The following is a 14,513-nucleotide window of genomic DNA, read 5'->3' as shown; positions in this document are numbered from 1 at the left end:
ATCTCCCAGCAGTCTCCTCTCATCACCCAGAATCCTCCAGTGTATACTGTATAATCTCCCAGCAGCCGCCTCTCATCACCCAGAATCCTCCAGTTTATACTGTATAATCTCCCAGCAGTCTCCTCTCCTCTCCTCTCATCACCCAGAATTCTCCAGTGTATACTGTATAATCTCCCAGCAGTCTCCTCATCACCCAGAATCCTCCAGTGTACACTGTATAATCTCCCAGCAGTCTCCTCTCATCACCCAGAATCCTCCAGTGTACACTGTATAATCTCCCAGCAGTCTCCTCTCATCACCCAGAATCCTCCAGTGTATACTGTATAATCTCCCAGCAGTCTCCTCTCATCACCCAGAATCCTCCAGTGTACACTGTATAATCTCCCAGCAGTCACCTCTCATCACCTAGAATCCTCCAGTGTACACTGTATAATCTCCCAGCAGTCTCCTCATCACCCAGAATCCTCCAGTGTATACTGTATAATCTCCCAGCAGTCTCCTCCCATCACCCAGAATCCTCCAGTGTATACTGTATAATCTCCCAGCAGTCTCCTCTCATCACCCAGAATCCCCCAGTGTATACTGTATAATCTCCCAGCAGTCTCCTCTCATCACCCAGAATCCTCCAGTGTACACTGTATAATCTCCCAGCAGTCTCCTCTCATCACCCAGAATCCTCCAGTGTACACTGTATAATCTCCCAGCAGTCTCCTCTCATCACCCAGAAATCTCCAGTGTATACTGTATAATCTCCCAGCAGTCACCTCTCATCACCCAGAATCCTCCAGTGTACACTGTATAATCTCCCAGCAGTCTCCTCTCATCACCCAGAATCCTCCAGTGTATACTGTATAATCTCCCAGCAGTCTCCTCCAATCACCCAGAATCCTCCAGTGTACACTGTATAATCTCCCAGCAGTCACCTCTCATCACCCAGAATCCTCCAGTGTATACTGTATAATCTCCCAGCAGTCTCCTCTCATCACCCAGAATCCTCCAGTGTATACTGTATAATCTCCCAGCAGTCTCCTCTCATCACCCAGAATCCTCCAGTGTACACTGTATAATCTCCCAGCAGTCTCCTCTCATCACCCAGAATCCTCCAGTGTATACTGTATAATCTCCCAGCAGTCTCCTCTCATCACCCAGAATCCTCCAGTGTATACTGTATAATCTCCCAGCAGTCTCCTCCAATCACCCAGAATCCTCCAGTATATACTGTATAATCTCCCAGCAGTCTCCTCTCATCACCCAGAATCCTCCAGTGTACACTGTATAATCTCGCAGCAGTCTCCTCTCATCACCCAGAATCCTCCAGTGTACACTGTATAATCTCCCAGCAGTCTCCTCCAATCACCCAGAATCCTCCAGTGTACACTGTATAATCTCCCAGCAGTCTCCTCTCATCACCCAGAATCCTCCAGGGTACACTGTATAATCTCCCAGCAGTCTCCTCCAATCACCCAGAATCCTCCAGTGTACACTGTATAATCTCCCAGCAGTCTCCTCTCATCACCCAGAATCCTCCAGGGTACACTGTATAATCTCCCAGCAGTCTCCTCCAATCACCCAGAATCCTCCAGTGTACACTGTATAATCTCACAGCAGTCTCCTCTCATCACCCTGAATCCTCCAGTGTACACTGTATAATCTCCCAGCAGTCTCCTCCCATCACCCAGAATCCTCCAGTGTACACTGTATAATCTCCCAGCAGTCTCCTCTCATCACCCAGAATCCTCAAGTGTATACTGTATAATTTCCCAGCAGTCTCCTCTCCTCACCCAGAATCCTCCAGTGTATACTGTATAATCTCCCAGCAGTCACCTCTCATCACCCAGAATCCTCCAGTGTACACTGTATAATCTCCCAGTAGTCTCCTCCCATCACCCAGAATCCTCCAGTGTATACTGTATAATCTCCCAGCAGTCTCCTCTCATCACCCAGAATCCTCCAGTGTATACTGTATAATCTCCCAGCAGTCACCTCTCATCACCCAGAATCCTCCAGTGTACACTGTATAATCTCCCAGCAGTCTCCTCTCATCACCCAGAATCCTCCAGTGTACACTGTATAATCTCCCAGCAGTCTCCTCTCATCACCCAGAATCCTCCAGTGTACACTGTATAATCTCCCAGTAGTCTCCTCCCATCACCCAGAATCCTCCAGTGTACACTGTATAATCTCCCAGCAGTCTCCTCTCATCACCCAGAATCCTCCAGTGTATACTGTATAATCTCCCAGCAGTCTCCTCTCATCACCCAGAATCCTCCAGTGTACACTGTATAATCTCCCAGCAGTCTCCTCTCATCACCCAGAATCCTCCAGTGTACACTGTATAATCTCCCAGCAGTCACCTCTCATCACCCAGAATCCTCCAGTGTATACTGTACAATCTCCCAGCAGTCACCTCTCATCACCCAGAATCCTCCAGTGTACACTGTATAATCTCCCAGCAGTCACCTCTCATCACCCAGAATCCTCCAGTGTACACTGTATAATCTCCCAGCAGTCACCTCTCATCACCCAGAATCCTCCAGTGTATACTGTATAATCTCCCAGCAGTCACCTCTCATCACCCAGAATCCTCCAGTGTATACTGTATAATCTCCCAGCAGTCACCTCTCATCACCCAGAATCCTCCAGTGTACACTGTATAATCTCCCAGCAGTCTCCTCTCATCACCCAGAATCCTCCAGTGTACACTGTATAATCTCCCAGCAGTCTCCTCTCATCACCCAGAATCCTCCAGTGTACACTGTATAATCTCCCAGCAGTCTCCTCTCATCACCCAGAATCCTCCAGTGTACACTGTATAATCTCCCAGCAGTCTCCTCTCATCACCCAGAATCCTCCAGTGTATACTGTATAATCTCCCAGCAGTCTCCTCCAATCACCCAGAATCCTCCAGTGTACACTGTATAATCTCCCAGCAGTCTCCTCTCATCACCCAGAATCCTCCAGTATATACTGTATAATCTCCCAGCAGTCTCCTCTCATCACCCAGAATCCTCCAGTGTACACTGTATAATCTCCCAGCAGTCTCCTCTCATCACCCAGAATCCTCCAGTATATACTGTATAATCTCCCAGCAGTCTCCTCTCATCACCCAGAATCCTCCAGTGTACACTGTATAATCTCCCAGCAGTCTCCTCTCATCACCCAGAATCCTCCAGTGTATACTGTATAATCTCCCAGCAGTCTCCTCTCATCACCCAGAATCCTCCAGTGTATACTGTATAATCTCCCAGCAGTCTCCTCCAATCACCCAGAATCCTCTAGTATATACTGTATAATCTCCCAGCAGTCTCCTCTCATCACCCAGAATCCTCCAGTGTACACTGTATAATCTCCCAGCAGTCTCCTCTCATCACCCAGAATCCTCCAGTGTACACTGTATAATCTCCCAGCAGTCTCCTCTCATCACCCAGAATCCTCCAGTGTACACTGTATAATCTCCCAGCAGTCTCCTCCAATCACCCAGAATCCTCCAGTGTACACTGTATAATCTCCCAGCAGTCTCCTCTCATCACCCAGAATCCTCCAGTGTATACTGTATAATCTCCCAGCAGTCTCCTCTCATCACCCAGAATCCTCCAGTATATACTGTATAATCTCCCACAGTCTCCTCCAATCACCCAGAATCCTCCAGTATATACTGTATAATCTCCCAGCAGTCTCCTCTCATCACCCAGAATCCTCCAGTGTACACTGTATAATCTCCCAGCAGTCTCCTCTCATCACCCAGAATCCTCCAGTGTATACTGTATAATCTCCCAGCAGTCTCCTCCAATCACCCAGAATCCTCCAGTGTACACTGTATAATCTCCCAGCAGTCTCCTCTCATCACCCAGAATCCTCCAGTGTACACTGTATAATCTCCCAGCAGTCTCCTCTCATCACCCAGAATCCTCCAGTGTATACTGTATAATCTCCCAGCAGTCTCCTCTCATCACCCAGAATCCTCCAGTGTACACTGTATAATCTCCCAGCAGTCTCCACCCATCACCCAGAATCCTCCAGTGTACACTGTATAATCTCCCAGCAGTCTCCTCTCATCACCCAGAATCCTCCAGTGTATACTGTATAATCTCCCAGCAGTCTCCTCCCATCACCCAGAATCCTCCAGTGTATACTGTATAATCTCCCAGCAGTCTCCTCTCATCACCCAGAATCCTCCAGTGTATACTGTATAATCTCCCAGCAGTCTCCTCTCATCACCCAGAATCCTCCAGTGTATACTGTATAATCTCCCAGCAGTCTCCTCTCATCACCCAGAATCCTCCAGTGTATACTGTATAATCTCCCAGCAGTCACCTCTCATCACCCAGAATCCTCCAGTGTATACTGTATAATCTCGCAGCAGTCTCCGCTCATCACCCAGAATCCTCCAGTGTACACTGTATAATCTCCCAGCAGTCTCCGCTCATCACCCAGAATCCTCCAGTGTATACTGTATAATCTCCCAGCAGTCTCCTCCCATCACCCAGAATCCTCCAGTGTATACTGTATAATCTCCCAGCAGTCTCCTCTCATCACCCAGAATCCTCCAGTGTACACTGTATAATCTCCCAGTAGTCTCCTCCCATCACCCAGAATCATCCAGTGTATACTGTATAATCTCCCAGCAGTCACCTCTCATCACCCAGAATCCTCCAGTGTACACTGTATAATCTCCCAGTAGTCTCCTCTCATCACCCAGAATCCTCCAGTGTACACTGTATAATCTCCCAGCAGTCTCCTCTCATCACCCAGAATCCTCCAGTGTACACTGTATAATCTCCCAGCAGTCTCCTCCCATCACCCAGAATCCTCCAGTGTATACTGTATAATCTCCCAGTAGTCTCCTCCCATCACCCAGAATCCTCCAGTGTACACTGTATAATCTCCCAGCAGTCTCCTCTCATCACCCAGAATCCTCCAGTGTATACTGTATAATCTCCCAGCAGTCTCCTCTCATCACCCAGAATCCTCCAGTGTATACTGTATAATCTCCCAGCAGTCTCCTCCCATCACCCAGAATCCTCCAGTGTACACTGTATAATCTCCCAGCAGTCTCCTCTCATCACCCAGAATCCTCCAGTGTATACTGTATAATCTCGCAGCAGTCTCCTCCAATCACCCAGAATCCTCCAGTGTATACTGTATAATCTCCCAGCAGTCTCCTCTCCTCACCCAGAATTCTCCAGTGTATACTGTATAATCTCCCAGCAGTCACCTCTCATCACCCAGAATCCTCCAGTGTACACTGTATAATCTCCCAGCAGTCTCCTCTCATCACCCAGAATCCTCCAGTGTATACTGTATAATCTCCCAGCAGTCTCCTCTCATCACCCAGAATCCTCCAGTGTATACTGTATAATCTCCCAGCAGTCACCTCTCATCACCCAGAATCCTCCAGTGTACACTGTATAATCTCCCAGTAGTCTCCTCTCATCACCCAGAATCCTCCAGTGTACACTGTATAATCTCCCAGCAGTCTCCTCTCATCACCCAGAATCCTCCAGTGTACACTGTATAATCTCCCAGTAGTCTCCTCCCATCACCCAGAATCCTCCAGTGTACACTGTATAATCTCCCAGCAGTCTCCTCTCATCACCCAGAATCCTCCAGTGTACACTGTATAATCTCCCAGCAGTCTCCTCTCCTCACCCAGAATCCTCCAGTGTATACTGTATAATCTCCCAGCAGTCACCTCTCATCACCCAGAATCCTCCAGTGTATACTGTATAATCTCCCAGCAGTCACCTCTCATCACCCAGAATCCTCCAGTGTACACTGTATAATCTCCCAGCAGTCTCCTCTCATCACCCAGAATCCTCCAGTGTACACTGTATAATCTCCCAGCAGTCTCCTCTCATCACCCAGAATCCTCCAGTGTACACTGTATAATCTCCCAGCAGTCTCCGCTCATCACCCAGAATCCTCCAGTGTACACTGTATAATCTCCCAGCAGTCTCCTCTCATCACCCAGAATCCTCCAGTGTACACTGTATAATCTCCCAGCAGTCTCCTCTCATCACCCAGAATCCTCCAGTGTACACTGTACAATCTCCCAGCAGTCTCCTCTCATCACCCAGAATCCTCCAGTGTACACTGTATAATCTCCCAGCAGTCTCCTCTCATCACCCAGAATCCTCCAGTGTATACTGTATAATCTCCCAGCAGTCTCCTCTCATCACCCAGAATCCTCCAGTGTACACTGTATAATCTCCCAGCAGTCTCCTCTCATCACCCAGAATCCTCCAGTGTATACTGTATAATCTCCCAGCAGTCTCCTCTCATCACCCAGAATCCTCCAGTGTACACTGTATAATCTCCCAGCAGTCTCCTCTCATCACCCAGAATCCTCCAGTGTACACTGTATAATCTCCCAGCAGTCTCCTCTCATCACCCAGAATCCTCCAGTGTACACTGTATAATCTCCCAGCAGTCTCCTCTCCTCACCCAGAATCCTCCAGTGTACACTGTATAATCTCCCAGCAGCCTCCTCTCCTCACCCAGAATCCTCCAGTGTACACTGTATAATCTCCCAGCAGTCTCCTCTCATCACCCAGAATCCTCCAGTGTATACTGTACAATCTCCCAGCAGTCTCCTCTCATCACCCAGAATCCTCCAGTGTATACTGTATAATCTCGCAGCAGTCTCCTCCTATCACCCAGAATCCTCCAGTGTACACTGTATAATCTCCCAGCAGTCTCCTCTCATTACCCAGAATCCTCCAGTGTACACTGTATAATCTCCCAGCAGTCTCATCACCCAGAATCCTCCAGTGTACACTGTATAATCTCCCAGCAGTCTCCTCTCATCTCCCAGAATCCTCCAGTGTACACTGTATAATCTCCCAGCAGTCACCTCTCATCACCCAGAATCCTCCAGTGTATACTGTATAATCTCCCAGCAGTCTCCTCCATCACCCAGAATCCTCCAGTGTATACTGTATAATCTCCAAGCAGTCACCTCTCATCACCCAGAATCCTCCAGTGTATACTGTATAATCTCCCAGCAGTCTCCTCCATCACCCAGAATCCTCCAGTGTATACTGTATAATCTCCCAGCAGTCTCCTCTCATCACCCAGAATCCTCCAGTGTATACTGTATAATCTCCCAGCAGTCTCCTCTCATCACCCAGAATCCTCCAGTGTATACTGTATAATCTCCCAGCAGTCTCCTCTCATCACCCAGAATCCTCCAGTGTACACTGTATAATCTCCCAGCAGTCTCCTCTCATCACCCAGAATCCTCCAGTGTACACTGTACAATCTCCCAGCAGTCTCCTCTCTTCACCCAGAATCCTCCAGTGTATACTGTATAATCTCACAGCAGTCTCCTCTCATCACCCAGAATCCTCCAGTGTATACTGTATAATCTCCCAGCAGTCTCCTCATCACCCAGAATCCTCCAGTGTACACTGTATAATCTCCCAGCAGTCTCCTCTCATCACCCAGAATCCTCCAGTGTACACTGTATAATCTCCCAGCAGTCTCCTCTCATCACCCAGAATCCTCCAGTGTATACTGTATAATCTCCCAGCAGTCTCCTCTCATCACCCAGAATCCTCCAGTGTACACTGTATAATCTCACAGCAGTCTCCTCTCATCACCCAGAATCCTCCAGTGTACACTGTATAATCTCCCAGCAGTCTCCTCTCATCACCCAGAATCCTCCAGTGTATACTGTATAATCTCCCAGCAGTCTCCTCCCATCACCCAGAATCCTCCAGTGTATACTGTATAATCTCCCAGCAGTCACCTCTCATCACCCAGAATCCTCCAGTGTATACTATATAATCTCCCAGCAGTCACCTCCCATCACCCAGAATCCTCCAGTGTACACTGTATAATCTCCCAGCAGTCTGCTCATCACCCAGAATCCTCCAGTGTACACTGTATAATCTCCCAGCAGTCTCCTCTCATCACCCAGAATCCTCCAGTGTACACTGTATAATCTCCCAGCAGTCACCTCTCATCACCCAGAATCCTCCAGTGTACACTGTATAATCTCCCAGCAGTCACCTCTCATCACCCAGAATCCTCCAGTGTACACTGTATAATCTCCCAGCAGTCTCCTCTCATCACCCAGAATCCTCCAGTGTACACTGTATAATCTCCCAGCAGTCTCCTCTCATCACCCAGAATCCTCCAGTGTACACTGTATAATCTCCCAGCAGTCACCTCTCCGGTCAGCAGCTCGGTGATCTTGTCGGTGAGTTCTAGGATCTCCTTCTCAGGGATGGTGGAGTGCGGGGATCCGGTGTTGCCGCTTCTTTCTGATTCGTGGAGATGGATGATGGGAATCGCTCGGTCACTGGATTTCTTTCTCACTACGGTGTAATCCTGTGTATGAAGAGAGACTCTTAGATACAATATTTCCTCCCGTCGTTATCTGTGTTATTCACAGTAACCTGCTGGTAATAATACTCCGCACTGGTGGTGGCGGACCTGCCTGGAAGCGCTCGGAGTTCGGATCCCGCCCTGCATGTTACGAGCTCTTTAAAGCGCCAGTCATCATGCAGGGATTGTCTGCCACACACTGTAATGCCGCGGCCATGTTGGTTGTGGCATTCCATTGATTAGCTGACCGTCATCAGGTCTACATCAGACCTGGCACTGGAATCAGGCAGTGTATGGAGAGGGGCTGCTGAGCTGGGGAAGGTTTGGAGGTGGAGACATTAGGGTAGGAATAGCATACTGAATGCACAAATCCATCTAACCCAACAGTCCCTCTGAGGACTAACTGCAGTGCATATAGCATACCTCCCAACTTTTGAAGATGGGAAAGAGGGATACATTTTTGGCCACGCCTCTGACCACACCCATTCATAACTAGTCACACCCATATCCACGTCCCAACCACACCCATTTAGGATTTCATATATTTCAAAACCAGGCCTGTTTAATTGACTCTTCCCATAATCACAAGCAAAACCAAAAAAGAAAAAGTAGGAAGCAGATGTCAAAAATATCAAAACATATTTATTACATAAATGCACAAAAAAGAAAAAGAAAAAGTTTCTACATATATAACATATATCATAGTAAACAATATATACTGTCCTCAGCAAGATACACATGCAATATAGAACTGTTTGTACACGGCCATGCAAAGCACCCTTGCTAAATCTCCAGAAATAGTATAAAGGAGAGCACAGGAAAAAATCAAAAACTAGTAACTGACTCTGTACATTAATGACAAAGGGTCATATATAATAGGCAAAAAGAGACTGAATGTCCGGGATATGCCGTAATGGCTGCCACCAGACCAGTTTTGTATAAAGACCCATGTAACGTAGTGACAGCTATCCTAATAAAGTGCAAACAGTGCCTAGTATAGTAGCCATAAGAAGTTTCATCTGCCAGAGCCTGCCTGTGCTAAAAGGGCAATTATCCACATAGCATACAGCACATCAAAAGGAAAAAAGGGTGCGATACATGACCTGTACGTGCAGTCCTGTGAGCCCCAACGCACGTTTCGCGTATAGCTTCTTCCGGGGGAGTGTATACATCGGTTACATGGGTCTTTATACAAAACTAGTCTGGTGGCAGCCATTACGGCATATCCCGGACATTCAGTCTCTTTTTGCCTATTATATATGACCCTTTGTCATTAATGTACAGAGTCAGTTACTAGTTTTTGATTTTTTCCTGTGCTCTCCTTTATACTATTTCTGGAGATTTAGCAAGGGTGCTTTGCATGGCCGTGTACAAACAGTTCTATATTGCATGTGTATCTTGCTGAGGACAGTATATATTGTTTACTATGATATATGTTATATATGTAGAAACTTTTTCTTTTTCTTTTTTGTGCATTTATGTAATAAATATGTTTTGATATTTTTGACATCTGCTTCCTACTTTTTCTTTTTTGGTTTTGCACACCCATTTAGCACTGCTGATCACACGGTTTCATAAAGAATAATTATAAACAAAAAAATATGGCCACAATACAATATATAGGTGATACGGTGATTGCAGTGTATAGTGTGTATAGAAAAACATTAGACTTGAACAAAGAAGACCCAGGAAAACATACTCAGAAGGGAGGTAAGAACATTTCTAAAACAATCCACAGCGAGAAGATTGGAACAAAACAAAATCCTCTAAACTGCATGCTCGCAAACGCCAGAAGCCTGACAAACAAGATGGAAGAACTAGAAGCAGAAATATCTACAGGTAACTTTGACATAGTGGGAATAACCGAGACATGGTTAGATGAAAGCTATGACTGGGCAGTTAACTTACAGGGTTACAGTCTGTTTAGAAAGGATCGTAAAAATCGGAGAGGAGGAGGGGTTTGTCTCTATGTAAAGTCTTGTCTAAAGTCCACTTTAAGGGAGGATATTAGCGAAGGAAATGAGGATGTCGAGTCCATATGGGTCGAAATTCATGGAGGGAAAAATGGTAACAAAATTCTCATTGGGGTCTGTTACAAACCCCCAAATATAACAGAAACCATGGAAAGTCTACTTCTAAAGCAGATAGATGAAGCTGCAACCCATAATGAGGTCCTGGTTATGGGGGACTTTAACTACCCGGATATTAACTGGGAAACAGAAACCTGTGAAACCCATAAAGGCAACAGGTTTCTGCTAATAACCAAGAAAAATTATCTTTCACAATTGGTGCAGAATCCAACCAGAGGAGCAGCACTTTTAGACCTAATACTATCTAATAGACCTGACAGAATAACAAATCTGCAGGTGGTTGGGCATCTAGGAAATAGCGACCACAATATTGTGCAGTTTCACCTGTCTTTCACTAGGGGGACTTGTCAGGGAGTCACAAAAACACTGAACTTTAGGAAGGCAAAGTTTGACCAGCTTAGAGATGCCCTTAGGGTATGTTCACACGTTCAGGATTTCCATCCTTTTTTTTTCAGGACAGTTTTTTTAAAAAACTGCAGCTCTTGGCAGAAAACGCAGGTCCTTTTTTTGGTCCTTTTTTGGTCCTTTTTTGATGCGTTTTTTGATGCGTTTTTTTATCCTTTTTTTATGCAGTTTTCTATGCAGAGACTGTGTGTTTCCTAGGAAGCTTTTTAGGGCTAAAATGGCTGAAAATACCCTAACCCTACCCCTAACCCTAACCCTACCCCTAACCCTACCCCTAACCCTACCCCTAACCCTACCCCTAACCCTACCCCTAACCCTAACCCTACCCCTAACCCTACCCCTAACCCTAACCCTAACCCTACCCCTAACCCTACCCCTATTCTAACCTTAGTGAAAAAAAAAAAAAAATTCTTAATTTTTTTATTGTCCCTACCAATGGGGGTGACAAAGTGGGGGGGGTGTCATTTACTATTTTTTTATTTTGATCACTGAGATAGGTTATATCTCAGTGATCAAAATGCACTTTGGAGCGAATCTGCCGGCCGGCAGATTCGGCGGGCGCACTGCGCATGCGCCCGCCATTTTGCAAGATGGCGGCGCCCAGGGAGAAGACGGCCGGACGGACACCGGGACACCGGGTAAGTATAAGGGGGGGAGATTAGGGCACGGGGGGGGCATCGGAGCACTGGGGGGGGGCATCGGAGCACGGGGGGGGGCATCGGAGCACGGGGGGCGGGATCGGAGCACGGGGGGGCAGCCACACTCCGCCCACGCACTTCCACCCGCTCCCCCGCACTTCCTGCTGCAGCGGTTCTGCACATCAAATCGCAGTAAAACCCGCAGATATATTTTTGATCTGCGGGTTTTACTGCGATTTTGACCTCACAATGGAGGTCTATGGGTGCAGAACCGCTGCGGTTCAGGAAAAAGAAGTGACATGCTCCTTCTTTTTTGCCGCAGCTATTCTGCGCGGCTTTTTAAACGAAATTACGGATCATGTGCACAGCAGTGACTGTTTTCCATAGGGTTACATTGTTATGTACCCTGCATGGAAAACAGCTGCGGAACCGCAGCGGCAAAACCGCTGCGGTTCCGCAGTAAAAAACGCACTGTGTGAACATGGCCTTAATCTGGTAGACTGGGACAATATCCTCAGAAATAAAAATACAGATAATAAATGGGAAATGTTTAAGAACATCCTAAATAGGCAGTGTAAGCGGTTTATACCTTGTGGGAATAAAAGGACTAGAAATAGGAAAAACCCAATGTGGCTAAACAAAGAAGTAAGACAGGCAATTAACAGTAAAAAGAAAGCATTTGCACTACTAAAGCAGGATGGCACCATTGAAGCTCTAAAAAACTATAGGGAGAAAAATACTTTATCTAAAAAACTAATTAAAGCTGCCAAAAAGGAAACAGAGAAGCACATTGCTAAGGAGAGTAAAACTAATCCCAAACTGTTCTTCAACTATATCAATAGTAAAAGAATAAAAACTGAAAATGTAGGCCCCTTAAAAAATAGTGAGGAAAGAATGGTTGTAGATGACGAGGAAAAAGCTAACATATTAAACACCTTCTTCTCCACGGTATTCACGGTGGAAAATGAAATGCTAGGTGAAATCCCAAGAAACAATGAAAACCCTATATTAAGGGTCACCAATCTAACCCAAGAAGAGGTGCGAAACCGGCTAAATAAGATTAAAATAGATAAATCTCCGGGTCCGGATGGCATACACCCACGAGTACTAAGAGAACTAAGTAATGTAATAGATAAACCATTATTTCTTATTTTTAGGGACTCTATAGCGACGGGGTCTGTTCCGCAGGACTGGCGCATAGCAAATGTGGTGCCAATATTCAAAAAGGGCTCTAAAAGTGAACCTGGAAATTATAGGCCAGTAAGTCTAACCTCTATTGTTGGTAAAATATTTGAAGGGTTTCTGAGGGATGTTATTCTGGATTATCTCAATGAGAATAACTGTGTAACTCCATATCAGCATGGGTTTATGAGAAATCGCTCCTGTCAAACCAATCTAATCAGTTTTTATGAAGAGGTAAGCTATAGACTGGACCACGGTGAGTCATTGGACGTGGTATATCTCGATTTTTCCAAAGCGTTTGATACCGTGCCGCACAAGAGGTTGGTACACAAAATGAGAATGCTTGGTCTGGGGGAAAATGTGTGTAAATGGGTTAGTAACTGGCTTAGTGATAGAAAGCAGAGGGTGGTTATAAATGGTATAGTCTCTAACTGGGTCGCTGTGACCAGTGGGGTACCGCAGGGGTCAGTATTGGGACCTGTTCTCTTCAACATATTCATTAATGATCTGGTAGAAGGTTTACACAGTAAAATATCGATATTTGCAGATGATACAAAACTATGTAAAGCAGTTAATACAAGAGAAGATAGTATTCTGCTACAGATGGATCTGGATAAGTTGGAAACTTGGGCTGAAAGGTGGCAGATGAGGTTTAACAATGATAAATGTAAGGTTATACACATGGGAAGAAGGAATCAATGTCACCATTACACACTGAACGGGAAACCACTGGGTAAATCTGACAGGGAGAAGGACTTGGGGATCCTAGTTAATGATAAACTTACCTGGAGCAGCCAGTGCCAGGCAGCAGCTGCCAAGGCAAACAGGATCATGGGGTGCATTAAAAGAGGTCTGGATACACATGATGAGAGCATTATACTGCCTCTGTAAAAATCCCTAGTTAGACCGCACATGGAGTACTGTGTCCAGTTTTGGGCAGCGGTGCTCAGGAAGGATATAATGGAACTAGAGAGAGTACAAAGGAGGGCAACAAAATTAATAAAGGGGATGGGAGAACTACAATACCCAGATAGATTAGCGAAATTAGGATTATTTAGTCTAGAAAAAGACGACTGAGGGGCGATCTAATAACCATGTATAAGTATATAAGGGGACAATACAAATATCTCGCTGAGGATCTGTTTATACCAAGGAAGGTGACGGGCACAAGGGGGCATTCTTTGCGTCTGGAGGAGAGAAGGTTTTTCCACCAACATAGAAGAGGATTCTTTACTGTTAGGGCAGTGAGAATCTGGAATTGCTTGCCTGAGGAGGTGGTGATGGCGAACTCAGTCGAGGGGTTCAAGAGAGGCCTGGATGTCTTCCTGGAGCAGAACAATATTGTATCATACAATTAGGTTCTGTAGAAGGACGTAGATCTGGGTATTTATTATGATGGAATATAGGCTGAACTGGATGGACAAATGGCTTTTTTCGGCCTTACTAACTATGTTACTATGTATGTTACTATGTTCCAGTATATATATATATATATATATATATATATATATATATATATATATATATATATATATATATACACACAGCAGTATCACCTATATAACGTATATACACATCAGTTGCAGTATCACCTATATAATGGACATGGAGAGGATGCCGGCCGGGGATTGGTGAGGAGAGCGCTGTTCTCTGACACTGGTTCTGGCCAGCATCACACACAGTGGGGCTCGGGCGTCTGTGCACGCAGTGGCGGCCTTCTCAAACTTCTGCACAGGCCCAGGTGCGTGCGCTTTCCTGTTTTCCCTCACTGACAAAGGCCGCAGCTACACGCGCAAGCACGAATGAAGGCTGCGGTCATGTGGGCCGCCATGACCTTGGTCAGCGCGGGCACAGACAAAGTGCGCAC

General features: G+C 46.0%; 1 protein-coding gene across 1 annotated transcript in view; it reads right to left on the bottom strand.

Moving 5' to 3' along the window:
• The window catches only part of LOC138638839 (oocyte zinc finger protein XlCOF22-like), a 247,230-nt gene that overhangs the window by 190,274 nt on the left and 42,443 nt on the right, over positions 1-14,513 (bottom strand). The window contains exon 3 of the mRNA XM_069728497.1: positions 8,173-8,334. Coding sequence (XP_069584598.1) covers positions 8,173-8,334 — 162 coding nt within the window. The remainder of the gene's footprint in view (positions 1-8,172; positions 8,335-14,513) is intronic.

Source organism: Ranitomeya imitator, chromosome 5 (genome assembly GCF_032444005.1).
Source record: "Ranitomeya imitator isolate aRanImi1 chromosome 5, aRanImi1.pri, whole genome shotgun sequence".
Classification (NCBI taxonomy): Eukaryota; Metazoa; Chordata; class Amphibia; order Anura; family Dendrobatidae; genus Ranitomeya; species Ranitomeya imitator.
The sequence above is the reverse complement of the archived record's forward strand: the minus strand, read 5'-3'. Positions and strand labels throughout refer to the sequence as shown.